At 35.8% G+C, this 24,131-nt stretch overlaps 1 protein-coding gene across 2 annotated transcripts in view; it reads left to right on the top strand.

Annotated features, from left to right (window-relative positions):
- LOC128986216 (transmembrane protein 192-like) overlaps window positions 1-18,414 on the top strand; it is a 63,822-nt gene extending 45,408 nt beyond the window's left edge. For both annotated transcript variants that reach the window (XM_054406442.1, XM_054406441.1), the window contains exons 5-7: window positions 2,474-2,632; window positions 8,203-8,296; window positions 16,858-18,414. In XM_054406442.1, coding sequence (XP_054262417.1) covers window positions 2,474-2,632; window positions 8,203-8,296; window positions 16,858-16,993 — 389 coding nt within the window. In that variant the 3' untranslated portion in view covers window positions 16,994-18,414. The remainder of the gene's footprint in view (window positions 1-2,473; window positions 2,633-8,202; window positions 8,297-16,857) is intronic.
- The last annotated feature ends 5,717 nt before the right edge of the window (window positions 18,415-24,131 follow it).

Below are 24,131 nucleotides of genomic sequence, written 5' to 3' on the forward strand. Positions count from 1 at the left end.
AACAACAATAAAATATATTTCAGGTCTTAAATACCGAGTGCAACAATCAAAGATCTATTTTTCTCGAAAATTGTGAATAGGCTTAAAACCCCCTGAAAGAGAAGTATATGGCGCGGTTACACACTGACCCCGAATATGCCAACTGAGGTGTGATATTTTACTTTATTGTGAGATGACCAGTACTCACAAATCCTTCGTTGGCCAACGACTTAAAAGGTGAAGATCGAATCTCGTAGTCCAACCTGGTTAAACAGTATTTCTGTTTGAACGCAGTAAAACGTAGTGAAAGATTGTTTGTTATTTTATAGCTAAAGAGTACTATGGCGGTTCATCTATCATGAAACACACACTAACCCAATTAACACTTCCGTATCAAGTCGAACCTGCAGTCTACCTCAACTTTCAATAATATTTTATTTATTTTCCCCCAAATCAAAACAATGGCTGTTGCACTCTTAATTAATTTTTACTAAAGCTCAGTAACAAAATTTAATAATGATTCTGCGAATAATTACACTACAATAAAATTCTTAGAAGGTAACTCTCAATTACTCTACAAAAACATTTTCACTTATTTATCTTCAATATCGTAAGATTACCACAGTTTACTAAATAATACTGATTGATATGATAAAAGTGGATATAAAAATCACAAGTTAGAGCTTGATCCTGGAAACATGTGCTTATATAACAAGATATAACAAAATATAACAGGAAAATTTTACCACATGTGCGACTCACTGAAAACTTATAACTATCACAATAAAAAACATATATTACTTACAAATTTGGACGTCGGACACTTATTAACACTTAACACTCAGGGAAACAACAGGTAGGGAAAACGAGATTGGGCGAGCTTTCCAAAACGCGATTGAATTGATTTGGCTTCGAACTAGAAATTTTCAATGGCGGATCGTGTTAACCGGTAAAGTTAATTTATAACACTTGTTTCTCGGGATTGATATTTTCCAACCGCGCGGCAATTATATCCCTGCGGGATATAGGCTTAACGATTTTGATGAAAATAAAATCTGACCGACTAACACCGCGAATGAATTTAATTTGCACGAAACGATTTTTTTACTCGCCTAACCACGGAAGGACTGGAACACAACTGGTAGTACAAGACAAAAATGACCTCTGGCTAGACTTTTGTATCCCCTCCACTTCTAGTGCGTGATGCATTGTGGTTAATATCTGTCTATTGTTTAATCAGCTGACTAGTTCTTCGCGTCTACTCATATTGATTTGTTGTATTTTACAACAAAATCGGTACAATATGTGTCTGTTAGCACGATAACTCGAGCAAAAATGATCAGATTTTGATGAAATTTGGTACAAACGTGTACACCTATGTTTATTCAAACGAGTTCGCGAACCAGCATGAATTTTTATCTGTCTTTTTCAATTTCTAATATTGTTTTATTCACTATATATAGGTATATATATATACATATATAAAAATTTGAACGAATGGTGTTTTTGGCCTCTGGGGACATCAAAATGAAAAAGTAAATCGGTCCCGGGCCTAGGTCTTACCATGAGACCTACGGTAATAGCTACTTCCCTATAGGGAAATTCGCTAAAAGAAAGTTTCCTGCACAATTTCACGTTACACTCTTTGCAATGACACCAAAAACATGTCAATCAGTTCAGTAGTTTCAGAGGAGTAATTGTCACAAAAAACCTGTTTGCGTATTAAATAAGTAAAAAATAGATGTTATTTAAATAGGAAATAAATCTGACAATTTTCAGGGAATATTTTAGTAGGTAGAAATAAAGCCAGGTAAAGGCAAATTCGCTTAGTCTGCAGGTTTGCTGCGGCGAGGGTATTTATAATAAATGTTGTCTCCTACACCGAAATTACGTCATAAAATCAAACTAATGGAAAGACTTATTATGAACCATAGCAACTCTGTTATGACCCATAAACTATGTCAGCAACAAAAAATTAGGTTGAAAATATTTTAGGTTTATTCCGTACCCCAACCCCCGGTCCCCCTAAAGAAAAAATGGACGCCCATGCCCAATAGTCAATAGTATCTAGGTATGCAATTATTAATTTTAATAATTTTTCATTTAAGTAACAAAATGTTGATATTTTTATTTACTTTTTCCTGTGCCAAGGGCATTTTAAAGTATTTTTTCAAGGAAATGGTTTAAGTGCAATCAGCAAATTGAACTACAGAACAAAATGACTCACTTATCAGGTTTAGAAAAAGAATATCAACAAATGTTAGCTGTGTATACTACCAGTGAGTTTCCAATCCAACAGTAGGCCACATGGCTGCAAAGATTATTTTGTAATTTGAGCCTTAGATCAATCCACCAGCATTTTTAATGCTAACTTATTAATAACAGAGCAGTCTGTAGAATTATCTCACAAGAGGAAGAATTGTGGGTGAGAAACTAATGGAAACATGAGTTTAGTTTACTCATAAGATATACTAGCCCTATTATTATTGTCCAGGTAATGCAGTGTTGCTGGTGATGGTGACTGTGTATCAACAGATGAACCTGACCCTAGAGAAAGTCTGTGGTTCACACTGGGACTCACCAGGCTGGGTAGCGTTGATGTTGATCTCCGTAGAATTCATCTTCTTGTCTTACTTTCTCATTGTTTACTTGGGTGATTATTTTACACTTAGTTTTGCAGTCATGCATTGACACTTAAAGCCCTAAGCCTATGTTTTGTATTTCTCTGAGTTAATATTGTTTTAGTTTATGACCTCTTATGTCTTTTATAATATATTTATGTATAATATATTCGTTTGCTACGCTCACTCACCTTTAGGTTGGAGCTCGTTCGCTGCGCTCACTTGCCTTCAGGTTAGCTCGTTTGCTATGCTAACTCGCCTCCAGGTTGAAGTTCGTTCGCTACGCTCACTCACCTTTTGGTTGGAAATTAGCTGTTGTCATAAATTAAAAATATAATAATAGTGCTGCACCCTGTTGGTAATCCTTGTAACTTTTATGCTATTGAACATCATAGAACAGAACCAACTTGTTTAATTGAAACAGCTGTAAAGATTCATTAATTACTTTTAAATATGAAAAATCATAAGATTAACATGGGGAACTACAGAGCCACTGGGGCGGAGCCCGAAAGGGTTTTTGAGATAAGAATATGCTTTAATGCTAATCGGGAATGTGAGCTATCATCATGCCAAATTTCAGCCCAATCCGTCCAGTAGTTTATGCGTGATTGAGCAACACACACACACACACAAACATACACACAAACTCACAAACTTTCAGATTTATAATATTAGTAAGATTTATTTACACGATATGTCCATATTTAACTAAAATAAAAGCAAAAAGAGAAAAATCTGTGTCATCCTCTATACTTAATGTAAACAGGAGCAAAAAATGTGTTGTGTGCAATCCCTATTAAAACTCAATAATACCGTCAAATTCAACCAAGCCGGACAGTGTTTAACTTACTTAAAGTGGGCCTCTCCAGTCAGCTAAGTCACACTCACACTCACACATTTTTTTTATTTTTTTTTCATTGAGGGCCAGGCTTACAAGTAACCATGGGATTGCCATGCGGCTGGAACAGCTTATTGTGCACCCTCATTCACAGGTCCTCATTCTTTGTCAAATCCCAGGTCCTTTGTGAACCATGAGATCTTTTTGACTATGGTGACCCGTTCTTCCCTTTGATCTCCAGTCGATAGGCCAAGGGATCTCATGCGCAGACCTTTTAGGGCTGGCCACATAAATATCACGTGGAATGCTGTCTCCTCCTCCTCTCCACATTTCCTACATAAGAGGCTTTCAACTTGAATTCCCATCTTGTGTAGATGTCCACGAAATACCCAATGGCCGCTAATAAAGCCAACCACCTTCCGCAGGGTCTTCCTACTCAGCCCCAGGGCATCTGCCGCTATCGCACCAATAGGTGTCTGCAGCATTCTCTTTGACTGTACATTGCCTTCTGTTCTTTCCCAGCTCCTTCGATGTTCTATGCCCATCCACTGGCGAACAGATCTCAGTGCTGTGCTGTAAGCAATGCCACACGTCGGCTCTGGACCCATGACTGGGCTTTCAGCTCCTTTGTTTGCCCACTTGTCAGCTCCCTCATTGCCAGCAATACCTTTGTGCCCTGGAACCCAACTAAGGATGATCCTGTTGTTCTTTCTTAGGGCTTTCATGGCCTGATGACAGTTCCATACAGCCTTGGACGAAAAGTCAAAACTGTCAAGTGTCATTAGTGCTGCTTTTCTGTCCGAGTTCATGTATACAGTGTGGCCTATAAGGCCACGCTTCAAACACACTCTTGCACACTCGGACAGGGCAACAACTTCTGCCTGGAGTACAGTGGCCATTTTTGCCAGGCTTACGCAGAACTGCGCCTTGGGTCTGACTCCATATATTCCAGCCCCCATGCCCGTTGGCTTTTTCGAGCCATCCGTATACCAAGGGAACCCCCCTTTTCATGTATTCAGGTTCACCCTTGTCCCAGGCATCCCTGTCAACAATGTTGACATTGTATGGTTTTTCTAGATCTGTGATCTTCACCATCCTGTCTGGTAGCATTTCCAAGGTGTTCATCTGCACCTTGTCCACAATTCTTGTGTGCTCACTGGAGGCATTATACTTCCAGTTGCCATTGCAAGCCATTCTGTAGGCTACCATCCTTGCCTCTCCTTTCACAATAATGTCGAGAGGTGGCAGGTTTAGCACTACTTCCAGGGCTGCAGTTGGAGTGCCTCTCATGGCTCCTGTGATGCTAAGGCATGCCACTCGCTTGGTCCACCAGACCACTGAGCCATACACCAGCATCGGTCTTGCAACCATAGTGTATAGCCAGATAGTCATTTGTGGGCTTAGACCCCAGGTCTTCCCAATAGCCCGTCTCATCATCATAAGTGTGGTCTGAGAGCGCTGCGTTATATGTGCCAAATGGCTGTTCCAGGTGAGCTTGTCGTCCAGCCTTATTCCTAGGTACTTGAACTCCCTCTTAACCTGGATCTGATTACCGAAGAGAGTTGGTACTCTAGCGATATCAACATTTCTCTTCATTGTAAATGGTGCCATTACGGTCTTCATTGGATTGACCCTCAGACCTTCCTGGTTGCACCACCTCTCCACTATGAACAATGCCCTCCGCATGAGTTCCAGGCAAGTGTTCATAAATTTTCCTCTTATTAGGACAACAATATCGTCAGCATATCCTTGAGCGTACATGCCCTGTGCATTGAGCTCGGACAGGAGATCGTCGACCACCAGGTTCCACAGATTTGGTGACAAGACGCCACCCTGTGGACACCCTCTTTGGGCCTTGACCTCTCTCACCGTCCCACACAGAGAAGCTTGCGCTCTCCTACTTTCGAGCATGTTGCCTATCCACCTCACTACAGCGCTTTCCACATTTCTTGACACCAGCTTTGATAGAATAGAGCGAGTACTAGTGTTGTCTAAAGCTCCTTCTATATCAAGAAATACAGCCACCGCTATTTCCTTATTCGAGATAGCATTTTTCTTTATTCGTCTATCCACTAATTTCTCCATGGTCTTCAGGAGAAACGATGTACTGGCTGATTGGTCTGAAAGCCTTAGGTACAGCATATGTGTCCCTTCCAGGCTTCGGTAGTAATACCACCCTTGAGGTCCTCCATGCTGTTAGTGGCCTCCACTGGCTAAGCTGGTCCTGAAAAGACGCACCAAGGGGAGTATCAACTGGTCCCCACCTTCCTGCAAAAACACAGGATAGATGCCATCGGTACCAGGAGCTTTAAATGGTTGTAATGCCCTATGAGCCCATTTAATACCGTTAAAGGTGATCACAGCCCTAGCGCAAGCCCAATCTTCCCTTGCCTTCTCTCACCTCTCTCATTGACGTTGCTGCTGCCCCAGACCACATGATGGGCATTGGCGTCGCAGCCCAACGGCAGAGGTGTCTCCTTTCCCTGGCTCCATATTCTACAACCATCCTCATTTCTCTGGTCGCTGGTGGTTCCTGAGAGTCATATGGCAGGTATACTGACGCAAGCAGGATTCTGACGTTACCGTCACCCATCTGCCTGTAAACCTCGGTCACGGCGCAATCCCTAGAACAGAGATTAGTGACTTTCAGTGTCTTAATATCTCTACTGACAAAAATGCAAGCTCTAGGTTTGTCACTGTCAGTATCATATATCAACTCACCTTTTGCGGTGCCCATCCCCATGATTCTGCCTTATTGAGCTTAGTATGGATTGCACATGTATAGGATTCGAACCCGCACATGTAGAAAGACCTTAACGCTACACTCGTCAGTGATACGCCTTAGCCAACTGAGCTATCATGCCACTGTCGGCTGAAGGCGACAAGTGCCACTACAAGCACTACTGCTTACAGGTGAGATTCAACGAACTAACACCCCGAGCTATACTCGGGCTTAGGTTTTTAAGAGTTAAGAATCAAGAAGAGGTGGATCTGAATCAAAACTCCTATTCCTGCAGTTTAGACCCTCACAGATAGTCTTTTAGTTAACTGGATAGGTGGTAGACTTGCATGGACACAATTTATTTTATTACTGTGTTGGATTGGAATGGGAACATTAGTCCATATTCCTAGGAAAGGTGAATAAAACCAGTTATTTAAAAAAGTTGAAGGCGGATAATCCAACTAACATGTCTATTCTACCCAGGCATAGGCAGTTAATCCGAGCGACACTTGATCTGGGTTCGGTTAAGAGAGCATGTTACTGTACTGAAACTTACAGATGATTGATCACTGAGCGTGATTATGGATGTTGCCGCGGTCGTGTGAAATGATGACATTTATTGCTGCGATCATTTGAGACGCTCACAACGTTGCTGCTATTCTGGTGTTCCTTATATAGTAAGTAATAGTCACAGCACTGATGGGATCAAGGGAAATAATTGCAAATTGTTTGATGGTCGCAAGATATGATCCTGGATGGGCACAAGATCATAATGGATGTGCCCCCTGAGTAATCATCAAGTGTTGCCGTGATCGTGGCAAATCTTTACAGCTAATGCCGCGGTTGTGAAAAATAATCCAATGTGTTGTCTTAATTGCTGGAGATGTTTAAGGATGTTCCCACAACCTTGGGAAGTCGTCACAAATTTTGCCGAGGTTGCAAGATATGATCACCAATATGGCCGTGACAGTGATAAATTATACTTTGTATCCTAACTTAATATGTTTGGCAACCTATGTAAATTTAAGCGTCTGAGCCTGTGATTTTTATCAAGCCGAGCTCAGGGCAAATTTCTAAAAAGCTTGTGTTTGGGAGACCAATTTCGGGACTAAGAAATATATTTTATTCATAAAAAATAGTGAGTTTAGGCTGCAACTTTAGTTCTGCCAGGGGGCAGGTTTAAGTGGATATCATCTCGGTATTACCTCATTAGCATGTTTATTGTTTACATATTGACACGTTCGCTTCGGCAATAGTACAACATTTTTCATTCATATAGACCAGCGACGCACATATGCGACGGCCGGTTTCTACCCATAGACTGCCGTCACATATTAAAATAGACTGACGATGCATATTTGCATTGGTGTTCCAATGTTATCAAAAGGCTTATATCTTTGTAACGGTTTATTTGAAGGCACTGAATTCTCTGCAGTGGTCTACAGGGATATCTGTCGCACAACTGTGTCGCTTGGTCTTTGGATATGATGATTGGTGACGTCATATGATATTTGGAAAACTGTTCTTTACTTTTCTGCATCACTATATGTGTGCAGTATGTATGCTGCTTTATCCTATGTAGCTTTTATATTTGTGCTTTGGCATTTCTCATTTTATGGTAGATTTGGACATTCTTCCCAACACCCTGGGACCAAGACCTTTAATTTGAGCCCTCACCCATCATCCTACAAGCTGTCAAATTCCAACAATTTTAATTTAAAAAAACTCACTTACAGAATTAATAACATAGATTGATTAAATAGGGAAGGATTAACTTGAAGAGTGTTTTGATTTTATTACAAGTGATCATAGTCTCCCTCGATCGCAGCAAAACTGTAAACACCTTCTGCTATTGCAGAAAATCATAAACATTTCTTTGTTTAAAACTACAGAAAACCATACAAAATCAGAATTTATATTAACATTAATTAGTTGTATGGTTTTAAAACTTTTTCTATGGTTTATATTCTCATACAATAAGTAGGCTATATATATAAATTTTGTAGTGAGTATGGTTGTTTATCGGAAGGTATGTTTGACAGTAAACGTGAAAAAGTTCAACTCAGCCAAAGCTCCTCCTGATGTCACCAGTCCTGACACTTGGGAAGCCTTTACCAATCATGAGGTTGGATACAGGTAAAGTCACCCGAACTATAGTACTTTGTAGTTTACTTCTTTTCATTCAACTGTGTGTTATTTAACAGATTTTAACTGGGTTAAATTGGGAACAAGAAAGACACACTAGTTATTTTAAGTTGAATATCAATAGCTTACTTAATAAATACAAAGTGATTTTAAATATACTAGGTATCTTGTTTGACTAAAATAAGCCTGAATGAAGCAGCCCTAAAGCCCTCCCTACATGGGCGAGCATGTTCGCGAGCCTGTTGGCGGACACTCTCGCGAACACGCTCGGCGTTTTCAACAGACGGTCGAGCATGCTCGCGACTTGCATGCCGCTATTGCACAGTACTCTTGCTTCTCTCGTGCTGTGACAGTCCGACAAGCCGAGCGCCGAGCCCATCATGCTCGCCGGTACGAAGGCTTGCAGACCCCACATACGGGTGAGCATGTTCACCGCTAGGGGTGTGCGAAGCAGCAAGAAATTTTCGATTCGAAGCAACGATTCGATTCAAAAGATTTTCGATTCGATTCGATGCAACTCGATTCGAAGCAATACGGTATTTTTCTATTCATTATTGTCAATTGAGTGGATTAACAATAATTAAAATTTACCACATTTGTGTAATGCAAATTTTTGTTCATGTGGTATTAGGCCTATTCATACTTAACATATGAATTTTAGGTGAAAAAATATTTATTTTCAATCATAGGGATTAGAATAACCTGTGAGCTGGTTTACTTGCCTATTTCATAATTTTTACTTGGAATTGGCTCAATTGCAAGAAAGAAGAAAATATTTTTTTTATCAAGACATTAATTCTCATTTTAATAACTGTTTAAATAACTAAATAGGTACCGTCAGCTAAATTACAACAAATTTGAATGGAACTTAATATAAAAAGACCATTAAGAAATAAATTTAGCCTACATATCCTGTGGACCTGCTTCAGGACTGCAAGCAAGAAGAAAATAAAAATAATATGTTTCCACCATGCAATATGTAGGCCTATCATTCATTCCCTGCCTCCTAACCTCCTTAGTATAATAACCTCACACTTACATTATTTGTTACATCATCATAAATAAAGAATTATCTATTATTGGCATCAGTTAGTAGGCCTACAGCTTTACATAGGCATTATTTTTTATAGGACCTAAAAAAGTCCTAAAAGTGTACTAAGCAACATGACAAGTGGAGAACTCATTGAAGAAAAGATATTGTGTAAACTAATTTAGGCCCTACTATAAAACTAAAAAACAGTAAATAACACACAAACATTGTTTATGGTATAATTATTAAGGACTGTAAAAAATGCATATCATGTCATACAGTAGTATAGACCTACTAACTGCAAGATATTAAAATCCTAAAAAAACTGATTTTGATAGCTAATGAATGAAATAAAAATCCATAAAATAAAGCCAAACAAAATCACAATTAATTAGGTACCCGAAAAGTAACTCTTAAATAATATATAGTAGATTAAAATAATATTAAATCAAGAGATAAGAAAGTTAAATGCTATCTTCTAGCCTAGTGTCCTTGGCAACACAGGTCAATGTTTTTAAACTACCCTCAATGTTTTTGGAACAGCAGGGTCTTTTTCTCTGAAGGAAGGGTAGTAGTATGTCAACAAAAACAATGAATCACTCTCACCAGCCAGGCCCGGGCAACGATGTGTGCATTCAAGGTCATAGACCCTACCCCTCCCCTCTTACACCACCCGGTTGCTACCCAGTTGCTTCAATTGCTGACAAAATGCAAGTGATGAAACAAGGAAGTAGAGACAAAAAAATATATTTCTTTATTCAAAAACAAAACTGTTACAGATCATTTTCAAAGAAATTAATTCATTGTAATTTGTGAGTTGTAAATATTGTATTGGATCTTAGAAATATATTTTTTTAACCCCATCTAACCAAGATACAGATCTGTTCACTATATCAGATATTTATTTTGTTTATAATTTATTATGTAAAATACTAAAATATATTTTAAATTAGGTATGGAATAAATAATAAATGATTAAACTAGTATGTCTGGATAAATAGTCTATTCTTTTGACTTTGTTTTCTTTGCACTGTTAGTGTTGCGTAACAGCTTTTGTCTTGTCAATCTTGTCAGTAGACGACTAGACTAGCTCTGGCTAGTGGCAGTGCGGCAATTGCTCTGTTGTGTCTTTATTCGTGAGCCAACTTACTAATCTTTAATTCTCATTTGAACATTTTAATTCCTCTGTAATAATAGATATAATAATATAAGAGTGTTTCTTTGGAAATAAATTATTCTTTTTTTTCTCTTGCCCGAACAAAAATTGGGACCGGCAGACCACTAACAAAAATACCAAATGTATCAGTCTATAACATTAATCTTACTAGTTAAGTATTAAGTAACAATTTTTCAGACTTATTTTTAAAATCATTTTGGAGTGACCTATCTTGTTTTGGCTAAGTTTACAGTAGTAAAATATTTTTCACACTGCTTACATCAAGACAAAAAACAAAACCTCTCATCATTTGCAATGTCAAAACGAAAAAATATAAAACAATTAAAGCTATATTTAATGCAAAGAATGTATTAAATAAGAACGCCTTCGTAAAGGAAACGCAACAGCAACGCGCTCCTGTATTGCGGGTATTGCGTTGACTTTCTGCAGGCGTTTTTCGTATATGGATACTGACTCCCTCATGAATCGAATCGTTTTTTGACCACCACTGAATCGAATCGCGATTCGATGCATCGAATTGAATCGAATCGAAATTTCGATGCATTTTCGATGCATCGCACACCCCTATTCACCGCCAACACCGTCACGAACATGCTCGCGAACATTACTCACAAGCACAATGATTGAGGCACCTGGCCCAGTTTCAAACCATAAAAGAGCTACTCACTCTTCTCAGGATCAAATCCGCTACCTGCTGATTGTAAGACAAGCACTAAAACATTCCATAACTTTTTTGAAGATGGAAAATATTTTATCATCTAAGATATATAAATTTAGGGTTTATTTTATTTTGTTAGCGGATTGAGCGAAGCTCTTTGAGATCGGAACTTATGCAAACTATGTAATCAGATAACTCACTAACGGCTGAACAGATTAAAGCCAAACTTTCCAGGGTTATTTTGACAAACAGTGAGCATGTTTGTACACAAACAAATTTCAATTTGATAATGTATGTACAAATTAAAACTAATCTAAAATATATAACATTAGCCTTATGAGTTGCTATGATGGTTACCAATTAACAAAACAACGTAAATGTAAATAAAGAAAGACTAATGACATTTTGGTTGTCATAAACCATCTACAGTAAGCTAGAAAATTACAAAATACAGTAGAAAAGAGAACAGTCCGATTAATACCATTGATCATTGATTACTACTCTTAGGTTGTATTACTGATCAATGGTATATATAATATAATATGAATGTTTAAATGTTGTTTTACCATTGACAGAAAATATTTACAGTCTGGATTTTCAGAATGATTCATTTTAGAAATGTTTGGGTAAGTGCTGTTTGTATTAAACTATTTTTCTATTGCTCTTAGTTTTTCAAAATTTTGGGTTGAACAGAGCGGCAAATCCTCATTTGAAGGGTTCAGCGGGTGCTAGCCACCCGCGGCTGTCGTAGCATCGCATTCGTTACCTAATTATTATACCTAATTATTGTAAGTCGACTGAATCATTCCAAGCAGGTTGTTTCTTTTAATTTTCCTTATTGCTATTAGTTTTGTAACAAATATTGGTTTAAATACAGTAAAAGAAAATCTTCGTTATTGAAAATAGAACCTGCAAAGCAGGAATTCTGTAATTTGAAATATTGAAAACAGTCCCCTATCCTATATAAATACAGTGATGCCTAGGCCTGTACAGAAGTACAGTTACCATAATAATACAATACGAAACCATAGTAATATACGAAGGCATATTAGGTCAGGATGACTAGACTTGGGCTTGTACGTAATTAAGTCCAGTCATATCTAAGCTTACCCCTCTGATATGATAGTCCTTCTACTTTCACGTAATTAGAAGAATTGTTGCAGCCAACAGAACCGCATGTTGACATTTTTATGTCAGGTTGGTAATTTACTACAATCCAATCTAATAAGTGTTACACTAACACAGTGCAGGCTCAGAAACTCAAATTAAATGGCGTAGCCTAATACACAAACACATTTTATATTGGTTTTAATAATTTTGTTGTAATTTATTATGAATGTATTTGATTTATTCATGCTGTAATTTATATGCCAAGGCATTAACAAACACATCTTCATTTCAAAAGGTTGTTGTGTGATAATTCAAAGTAATCTTTGGACTACTACAGGCATGTTTAATGGTAGCATAGGTACGATAGCTTCATATACAAATTTACCAAAACAGAAAGTTACCTAGAAGATTTCCAAATTTGCATTTTAGTACAATTTGACCCACACATTTATTTTTTGAAAAATAATTTGGAGCCACATTGTACAACGGGTTGTTATTTCCGTATCCCCCAGTATGATGTAAAATGTTTTCAAAGGCAACATCCAATATTTAGTCCATTGCAGTCAAGAATGTACTGTAGATCAGGCTGTGGTGGATTTAGGAAAGTCAGAATTTTATTTTTACTTACTCAGCATTGTCAAGAGTTAGAACAATCGAGGACTTGCTTATTTGAGCCATTTTAATAGAGAGAGTCATATTTAATAAAAGCATAAAACACAATAGAAGCAAATGGTAAGAAAAGAAAAAAAAGAGATGGCAAGACTTATGTAAATTGCTTATTACGATGGGTAAAAATCATGAGGATTATTAATCAATAACATTTACTCATGTTTTAATGTTGTAATCTATAATATTTAAAAAAAATTATTTGTAAACAATGTTATTTGTTTATATCGGTGCTCACTCTGCTCAATTGGCAGACATGAGGCCGCATACCTAGTATTTTTGTTTATGTTTGAACTCTTTGTACAATCAATCAATCAATCAATCAATCAATCAATCAATCAATCAAATCTTTATTCAGAACGTACATAACTGCACATGAATGCGTCATTGTTACATTGTTGTTACATTGTTATACACACATAATGTTAAAAAATTAAAATAAATAGTCTACTCATAGTTTAAAAAATTCCTCTTTACTATATAAATAGAATTAATTATTAGAAATGTTTTCAATTTTCTTTTAAACATATTCATACTCAGCTATCTCCTAATGCTATCTGGGAGGTGGTTGATAAATTTGATGCCAATATAATCTGGTCTTTGTTTAAATTTTTCTTTTTTATGCTTTTTAACTGTAAAATTTTGTTTGTTCCTTGTGTCATGCTCATGAATGTCCTGTTGTCGCTGTAATTTTGATTCATTTTTTTCACATAAAGTATTGTTTTGTAAATGTATAAACTAAACTATAAACTGTTAGAAACCCTAAATCTTTAAAATAGTTTTTACAAGAGGCATCTCTTTCTAAATTTAGCATGCATCTAATAGCATCCTTCTGTAAGCATAATATTCTTTTTAAGTTATAGTCGCTTGTACCCCCATAAATTTCTAATCCATATGATAAATGTGAATGGATATGAGCATAGTAAATTGTCTTCAGTGTTTGCTCATTACTAAACGGGCGAAGTCTATTGATAATGAAAATTCCAGAGCTTATTTTCCAACAAACATTATCAACATGTTTGGACCAGTTTAATGTATTATCAACTGTAAGTCCCAAAAACTTTGTTTTTTCTTCAAAATTATCAAAATTGGCTTTGTTTTTTAAGTTTGTGCAAGAAAATTTCACCAATGATGTTTTACTTCTATTTAATAAAAGATTTCTTTCATTTAGGAAAGTGTTTACTACTGTTATGGCCTCTTTCATTTTTTGTTCTGCTTCAGTTTTGTCTTTGTCATGGATTGCCATGCTAATGTCATCTGCATACAGACATAGTCTAATATTATCAATTTTATTTGTCAAAAGTTCCTGCATACCTCCCAGATAACACAAGAATAAGAACGGCCCTAAAACAGATCCTTGAGGTACCGAGTATTTAACCTGTCTTAACTTAGATTTAACATCATATTCATTTTTGTTGTCTACAAATTTAATGTTAACATACTGTTTCCTCCCTTCTAAGTATGACTTAATCCAGTTTAACTCTTTACCAGAAATACCATTACTTTCAAGCCTATTGATTAATGTGGGTTGGTGAACACTATCAAAAGCTTTAGTCATATCTAAAAAAGCACCAACAACACAATTGTCTTTATCTAAATTATCTAAAATATCTTCAATAAAAGATATCAATGCTGATGTGGTGGACTTGTCTTTTCTGTAGCCGTGTTGTTCTGAGTCTAACATATTGTTTTTTTCATAATAATCTATTAATTGGTACAGTATACTTTTCTCAAAGAGTTTGGAAAGAGATGGTTGTATTGCTAATGGTCTATAATTAGAAACCTCCTCAAGTGTCCCCTTTTTATGAACAGGAATTATCTTGGAAATTTTTAGCTGTGCCGGGTAAACACCAGTTATAAGGGAAGAGTTTATAACGTGAACCAATGGCTTTAATAGAACTGATTTGGCTTCTTTTAGAATTTTGGTTGGAATTTCGTCATATCCGGATGACCACTTTGGTTTCAGAGAATCAATCATATTATTTAGTATTTTCTCGTCAATGGTTTTGCAATTGAATCTTGTTTCTGTAGAGTAAGCGTTTATACCAACTGGTAACACGTTTTTATTAAGGTTAATTTTGGGTATGACCTGATTTTCCACCACATCAGCAAAGTAATCATTTAAAACATTTGAAACAATATCAGGGTTTTTAATTTTAATTCCATTGTGCTTTAGAACAATATTAGAAAATTGCTTTTCTCTTTTACTTCGTATTTCGTTGTTCACCATTCTCCATACCGTTTTGTTAACATTAGCAGAATTTTTAATTTTATTACTAAACATATTTTTTTTCTTTGTTTGAATCATTAGGTTATACTGCTTCTTTTGTTCTTTATTAAGGTTTTTTAATACTATATTACTTTTGTTGTTTCTATACACATGGTACTGATCAATTATGTTTCTTCTACTCTTAAAAATGACTTCATCATCAATCCATTGGTTGTGATTATTATGTTTTACTGTTTTGGCTTTTGGAAAATGCAAATTGAAATAATATTTCAGAATATCGTAAAAATAGGTAAATTTTTCATCTACTGGTCTAGTGTACAGCTGGGTCCAATCTTTATTAGCTAGATCTTTAATAAACATGTTTATACTATCCTGGCTGAACTTTCTACTCTCCAAATTAATTTTACACTTCTTATCATTGCTACCCTTAGTTACTATTAACTTAAACAGTTGCCCATCATGATCTGACAGACCAGTGATAAAGCATTCTACTCCGTAACTTTTACTACTTATGTTAGTTACAAAATTATCTATTGCTGATTCACATTTTTGAGTAGTTCTAGTGGGAATATTAATTGTATAATGAAGACCATGCATTTTTAAAATATTCATAAAATCACTTTTCTTTTTACCCTCTTTTAAAACATCAATATTAAAGTCCCCACCCATTACAAAGTTTGTCTTTTTTCTGTCCATCATATCCAATAACAGGTTTAATTTCTGTTGAAAGTCATCAATATTTTCTGATGGTGTTCTATACAGGGTGTTTTTTTAAAAACTTGCATCTTTATTTATGTGAAAACCGCAATAGATAGGAATATGCAATTTGCGGGAATCATCTATTGAAGTAGGGGGCCAAATTGTTTTGAATTCAACATTACATTCACATTCCCCCCCTTTCCCCCCTGCCCCCAACTTATTTTTTTTAAATAGCAAGGTACCCCTTGTGACATATCAAATGAAAGAGCATGAAAAAAGAAAATGTTTGATGAAAAAAAATTAAAAATCGGTTAATAAATTTGCGAGATATTTCCCCCCCCCCCCTTCCCCGGAACTTGATTTTTTTTTATAGCAAAGTACCCCTTGTGACATATCAAATGAAAGAGCATGAAAAAAGAAAATTTTTGGTGGAAAAAAATTTAAAATCGGCTAATGAATTTGTGTGATAATCCCCCCCTTTTCCCCTACCCATAACTTGTTTTTTAATAGCAAGGTACCCGCCCTTGTGACATATCAAATGACAAATAAATTTCACCAAAAATTTTCTTTTTTCATGCTCTTTCATTTGATATGTCACAAGGGGTACTTTGCTATAAAAAAAAATCAAGTTCCGGGGAAGGGGGGGGGGAAATATCTCGCAAATTTATGAACCGATTTTTAATTTTTTTTCATCAAACATTTTCTTTTTTTATGCTCTTTCATTTGATATGTCACGAGCGGTACCTTGCTATTTAAAAAAAATAAGTTGGGGGCAGGGGGGGAATGTGATTGTAACGTTGAATTCAAAACAATTGGGCCCCCTACGTCAATAGATGATTCCCGCAAACTGCATATTTCTATCTATTGCGGTTTTTACATAAATAAAGATGCAAGTTTTTAAAAAAACACCCTGTATATACAACAGAAGTACTTTCTCAGATGTCTCACAATAACAGTGCTAGTGTATGTTTTGTATGTACAGAGAGCATGGTGAGGATGTACAAGAGCTACTACAAAAGCAGGCAGACTCCATCCGCTACTACAAAGACGCCGTTGAAGTGTTGCAACGTAAGGTGATGGGGTTGACTGCTCAGTTGAGAGGAGATGTCATTAACTAACACTATAAACACATGACGGTCATTGGTGTCCCTTAGCACCTAAATATATTCCATCATCACAAGCTAAAATTATAATTATAAATCTACTAAGCGTAGGTTGTGGTGAAAAAGACCTTTGGACAATTGCTTTTTTCTCTGTGGAAAGTAGGCCCTTGTACTAATTAATTAGTCTTACTGTTGACTCAAGCAAGCACTGAGAAGTTATGTTAAATAGACTGTTTGGTATTCAATAATGTATCATTTTAGTCATTACTTTACTGTCATATTTATTAGCTAAACATTCAGAGGTACAGGTAACAAAGTATAAAGTATAACTTAATTGAATAATATTAAAATATATACAGTTAGACTATATTTTATTTTTATCCAGATATTTTTCCTCTTTAGTTGTATTTCAGCGAGCATTACAATACAATGTAACCCCAAAAAGTATGTTCATTCTATTTGTATCATGTTGTTACTTTATATTAATTTACTTCAATTATGTTATTTTTTTATACTTAGATCATAATAATGACTGGATCTTGATGCATTTAACCATATATAGAAAATACACCAAGTCGTTGTAGACCATGTAGAATTATCTGCAGAAAATTACTTTCTTTTCTAGTTTTTAGGGGACCTCACCACTATTGTTGAACGTTTAACTTGCATCCAAAAGTCTCTAATTACACACACTAAACTATGCTTAAATTATTGTAATGCAATCTCCTCTATTAATTTATTTGAAGGGTAAAATTACGCAGACTATTAAAGTTGTTTTTTGGTTGTCATGTGAAATATATGCTAAACAAGCATCTATGCTAGACATTTTTATCGGCTTTATTGAAGTACAGTAAATACAATATTATGTCTCAATAGACCTCACCAGTGGTAATGCTATTTTCAAGCAATTTAATTATTAAACCGTAAATATTTACAACAACACCTAATCATTCAGAATCTATTAGAAATATTACATAATTAATTAGTGCTGTATATTATTGTATTTATAAGTATATGTAGTATAAGTATGTAGGCTGTGAACTGATAATGAAAATGGTCTGTAAATACTAAATAGCCACAATGAAAATGTGTACTGCTTCTGTTATGCCAGTTCAGTTTTTGTTATCTTTTTTAGGAATAGGTTTTTACGTACCTTCGTCAAATAGTTCAATAATAAAGATTGCTCAGTAGCTTACATGTTTCGTTGCGATGACAGCATTCTCAAAGCTTGCAACTCATCAAGAACACAATTAAAACAAATACGACATGGACATAAAATATTAAATAAAAACTGCTACCGACCCCGCCCTTGGCCTTTATTATTGGACTATTTGACGGAGGTACGTAAAAACCTATTATTGTCTTTAATAAAATAGTCCAGGGCCAGAAACATGCATTTTGGCTATCTTTTTCTTCAAATAAATGGATATGTGATATGCTTGTTGTCCAGTTATCTTAATTAAACCTTATAGTTTACCCAATTTTATTTTTGATTTACTATCATGAAGTTTGTTCCGTTTGTTGTATGTTTACTAGTATTATATTTACTGATATACCGAACCGAGTAAAAATACTTAGTGTTTTTGAAACTTTAGGCTTTGGATTTGACCAACAAATCTATCCATCTACATAAAATAGGTGAACACAAAATTTGTCTTCAGAACTCGTCCATGGTTTCTCAACCGATTTTGTTGGTTTATGATTCATTTTTTTTAAGGTCTGACGTTTGATAGGCCCCAGTGGCCTTCAAAGACTCCATGTTATCCTTATGAAGAACAGATTAGTTTACATCATGATCAGCTGAATGGTATAACTGCTGTTTACATTTAAGTTGCAATAATTAAAAGAAACTCATGCCACAAACATATACTGACTTAGTTTAAATTCAATACAAATCTATATCTTATAAATAAAATACTTTTTAAAAATGCCACATTTTTAAACACACTAAAAAGTAGAAAATAATTTATAAATATGTTGAGAGAATAAATACTTGTAAGATTTAAAAAACGAAAAACATGGGGTGAATGCTAATTTACAATTAACTTAACCCTAGAGCTGGCAGTAGTGTAACGCTGTACTGGCATAGGGATTTTATTAATTATGTAATATCACTTTTTAAACATCATAAAAATTAGAAATAGCAACATAACTATGGATTATTATATATCATTTTGTTCAGAATAAAACAAAGAAGAATAATATAGGTAGTTTACATGGTTACCACAAAATTTTTTTTAGTTTTTCCAAATTTTAGGCATTAATTTTTTTATAAAATGTTTTATATTCCGTCGTGTAGCTAAGTGCAGGTTAGACTTATCATCATAAGGTAAATTGTAAAGTTGTAGTAAATTTTGTGCTGATTCCAAAAATATATAGTTTATATAGCATATACTTTGTGTATTTTGTTTCATAGTCCTTGTTGTGTATTGTAAGTTTATATTTGAAATAAATAGTTAAATAAATCTAGGATGAAAAATGAGCCTTATTTTTTCACTAGTGTATTTATATCAATTGAATTACATTTTTGAAAATAACATATGATTAAATTATTAAATGCATAGCATTTGAAACATAGAGATACAACAGTTTCTTCCCCACTAAATTTGATTCATAAGTCCAGTCTTTTCCGTTGCTTTCTCGTTCTGGCTGATTTGCGAGGAACATCTGTTGAAGCATTGTCATCTGTTTGAGGATTATTATGTTCACTGGGTTGAAGCCTGATTTCTGCATTTTCAAGTTTATCATTGTTATCTTCTCTGCGTTGAAGCCTGATTTCTATATTTTCCAGATCATTGTCCTTGAATGCCACGTTCTGGTATTTTCTTTAGGAGATGAGCTGGAGCGTGTTTTGTCTTTTGTTTCTGGCACTGATGTTCTCTTCAACTGGTCGATGTGTCTCTTGCCAATGTAACCGTTGTCCAGTTAGACTTTGTAGTGCAGAGCTCCAAGTTGAAAAATAACTTTTCCGAACTTCCAGCCGTCTAAGGAACGTACTAATATTCTCTCCCCCACTTTAAATGAGCGGCTTACTTGTTGAAAACCTGGATGTAATGATGGGTTTTTCTTAGGGGGTTTGAGAGCATCTAGTTTTGTTCTGATCTTTCGATTTAAATACAGTTCAGCCGGTGATTGTCCGCATTGTAGAGGTACAGCTCGGTAGCGAAACAGTATGTCTTGAATTTGTGATTTAATATTCTTTCGAGGATCTTCAGCACAATTTTTCAAAGATGTCTTTAACGTTTGCACATAGCGTTCCGCTAACCCATTGGTTGCTGGGTGTCCTGGGGCGATAAATTTTTGAAATATGCCTCTTTGTCGGCAAAAGTCTGTAAATTCTTGGCTAGTAAAAATAGTGGCATTATCAGAAACTAGTACAGCAGGATATCCATGTGTAGAGAAGATATCATTTAGAAATTCTATTGTCGTAGCCGTGGATGGTGCGTTTTTGGTTATTCGAACTTCAGGCCATTTAGATTTAGCATCAATCACTACTAGGAAATGGTGTCCATTAAATGGTCCTGCGTAGTCCATGTGAACTCTTTAAAAGTTTTCCTTAGGGATTTCCCAAGGGTGAAAAACTTTTGTTGGCTGTTTTGACTGTAAAGCGCAAGCTGCACATGATCGAACTTTATTATGTCTTTGTCAATTCCGAGCCAATAACAGTGGAGTCTTGCGAGTCGTTTCATTTTTACCATTCCTATGTGTGTTGCATGAAGCTCTTCTAAAACATGAGAGCGTAGTGATCTTGGAATGTATACACGTTCTCCTCTGAATACATTTCCTTGATTGGTTGAGTAGATTGGATCATTTGCACCTTCTTTTATTTGTTTCATAAGATCTTTCATTCCCGGATCGTACGCAGTTTCTTTTGAAATTGAATCACTCGTGATGTTGATTGATGAGATTTGAAGGATTGAATTCTGTTCTATTTCATCTTCTTCTTTATTCAGTGCTGTGTCGATACCACGATGTTCCTTTGTTTGAAAAGTCCTGGATAGAAAGTCTACATTTTGGTGTTGTTCTGCTTTCCGATGTTTGATGTTGTATTCAAATCCTCTGAGGAAAACTGCATAGCGTAAAAGTCGACCAGCTGTCATTGGAGGAACATTCTTTGGGTGAAATATTCGTGTGAGTGGTTGGTTATCTGTGATCAATTCAAACTTTCTTCCATAGAAGGTAGTTGAACAATTTTCCAATACACAATAGCGAGTGCTTCGCGATCTGGCTGTATTGGGACTCTGATTTTGAAAGTGAGCGGGAGACAAATGCAATGGGCCTTTCTTCTCCATTGATAATGTGTGATAGTACTCCTGAGATCCCATGTGGGCTTGCATCGCAGGCTACGGATACTGGAAGGTCCGGGTCAAAAGGAACTACCACTCTATCTGAGGCTATTTCCTTCTTGATGTTGATGAACGCTTTCTCACAATCTTTTGTCCAGTTGAATGGTTTATTCTTGATGAGTAACTGGCGTAGAGGGTAAGTTATGGTAGAAGCTGCTGGAATGAATTTTGAATAATAAGTTACAAGTCCTAGAAACTTTCTCACTTCCTCTACTGAATTTGGTCTTTGAATATTGAGGATATTTGACACTTTTGCTGGATACTTGGATATCTTGTTATTTTCAATAACATATCCTAAGTATGTGATGCTTTCTTGGAAGAATGTGCATTTATTTCTGTTGAGGTGAAGATTGTTGGTTTGAAGTCGCTCCAGACAAGCTACAAGGTTGTTGAAACATTCATCCAAAGTTGACCCGTAGACAATTATGTCGTCAAAGTAAGAGCTGACACCTGGAAGGTCTTGTAGAACTTGTTCCATTACTTTTTGAAATATGCTGGGTGCAGTCTTGATTCCAAAAGACAATCTGTTGACTTTGTAAGTACCTTTATGGGTTGATATTGTTTGAACACAAGCACTTTCTTCATCGACACCTATGTGTAGGTATGTGAAGCTTTAAAGAGGTCGAGAGTACAGAAAAACTTGGCGTTTCTCAGTTTGTGGAGTGTTTCGTCGATCCTAGGAATCGGAAAGTGTGAATCGTAGAGTTGAGGGTTGACTGTGACTTTATAGTCTGCGCATAGCCTAAGTGTACCATCAGGCTTTGGCACTACAACTAAGGGTGAACCCCAGTCACATGATTCAATTTTAGTGATGATTTTGTCTTGTTCGAGTTTGTCAAGATCATGTCCCACTCTATCCCGGAGTGCATACGGTAAAGGTCTAGGTTTGAAAAATACTGGTTTGAATATAAGTCTTAACTTTAGAGAGCAGGTGACATTAGGAATATGTCCTATTTCTGGTGAAAATATTTCTGGAAATTTTGATTCCACTGCAGTAACTAGTTTGTCTGTGTCACTGGAAACTAAGTTTACATAAGTACCGGTATCTTTTGGTCTCTGGGTGTCAAGATCGTTCAAGTGGACTCCAAGTTGTCTTATCCAAGTCCTACCTAGTAGAGGGCTGTACATGTCATGAACTACAAACAACTGCTGTGTAGATGAGCGTCCATTGTATTCAACCTGAACATTAACCAAGCCTAAGGGTTGGAAAACCTCATTTGTGTAAGAACGAAACCTTATATTTGTATTCTGGATTGTGTTTTGAGGAAGATTAAGTCTATCAAATTGAGCCTTTGGTAGAAGGGTATGAGCTGCGCCTGAATCCACCTCAAACTTTTGTGGTTTCCCATTGATTAGAATAGTTGTGAAAAATATTTCTGTGTCTGATGAATTGTAGTCAGTTACATTGAGAATTTGAAGTTGCCCTATTCCATAAAGTGAGTTTAAGTCCTGTGAATCAGTTGGAGTAGTACTTATTGTATTAACTGTAGGCCTGGATTTCTTAGAGAGTAGAGTTGATATACAGACCTTGGCTATGTGTCCATCCTTGACACAGCTTTGGCAGTGAAGGCCTGATTTGTTGGTTTTACATTCCCTGGACATGTGATTTGCTTTACCACATCTTAAACACAGGTTTCCAATTCCAAGTGTTGCCAAATCAACCTTATTTCGTCTTGTGAAAGGGTGATTTAGTCTGTTGTCAGATCTGTTGTTGAGGTAGGCTGTCCTTCTTAGTGTATAATTCTTGTGTGTTGGTCTTGTCATTTGTTGACTTCCGCCTGTGACGATGTTTGAGGACTAGAAAAGTTGTTCAGAGTTGCACTGTCTATTTTTGAAGCTTCAATTGCTATTGCCTTTTCTACGGCAATGTCAAATGTTAAGTCCTTGGTCTGGATTAATTGTTCTCTAATTGAAGAGTCATGAATTCCCCTGATAAACTGTGATCTTAAGAATAAGTCAGATACAGATGCTTCACATGATGTACAGGTAAGTTTGCAAGTTGCAATTTGTTTCCTAAGAGCTGTTACATAGTCTGTTATTGATTCATTTTGTGCCTGGATTCTGGATAAAAACTTATGCTGTTCTACAATTTCATTGGTTTTTGGAAAGTAATTGTCTAATAATTTTGTAATTTCATCATAGGTTTGCTCATTAATACTTTTTGGAGCTGAGAGTGAAGACAAAAGGTCACATGTTTTAGAACCTACACTATTGAGAAAAAGCTGGGCACAAATAGTTTTATCATCAAAAGCATTCTTTATCTTTAAGGTAATTTTCAAATCTTTCTTTGTATAGTTGAAAAGTTTCTTTGTTTGAGTCAAATTGTTCGAAATTGGAAATTAATGTGATGTTGGATTGTTGAGTCTTTGACATACCTTGAATAGCTGAAGACAAGGTCTTGATTAATATTTCAAACTGTTCTTGGTTCATTTTGAAAAAAATATATAAAATAAACTTTAAAACAAATAGAAAACACGTTAGGCTCTCCTCGTCGCCATTTCTGTTGTGTATTGTAAGTTTATATTTGAAATAAATAGTTAAATAAATGTAGGATGAAAAATGAGCCTTATTTTTTCACTAGTTTATTTATATCAATTGAATTACATTTTTGAAAATAACATATGATTAAATTATTAAATGCATAGCATTTGAAACATAGAGATACAACAGTCCTATTATTATGTTGATCGTACCCCCGCGCTAGTACCAAATAATCATCCAACCCAGGTCATGTACAAAACCGTACACCTTATATAATATATAATTCAGGGGACTCTGGTTTGAATGATTTAACTTATTTATTACAA

The sequence above is a fragment of the Macrosteles quadrilineatus genome, unplaced genomic scaffold (assembly GCF_028750875.1).
Source record: "Macrosteles quadrilineatus isolate MER2022 unplaced genomic scaffold, UCM_ALF_1.0 Scaffold_2__2_contigs__length_208266976, whole genome shotgun sequence".
NCBI classification, from domain to species: Eukaryota; Metazoa; Arthropoda; class Insecta; order Hemiptera; family Cicadellidae; genus Macrosteles; species Macrosteles quadrilineatus.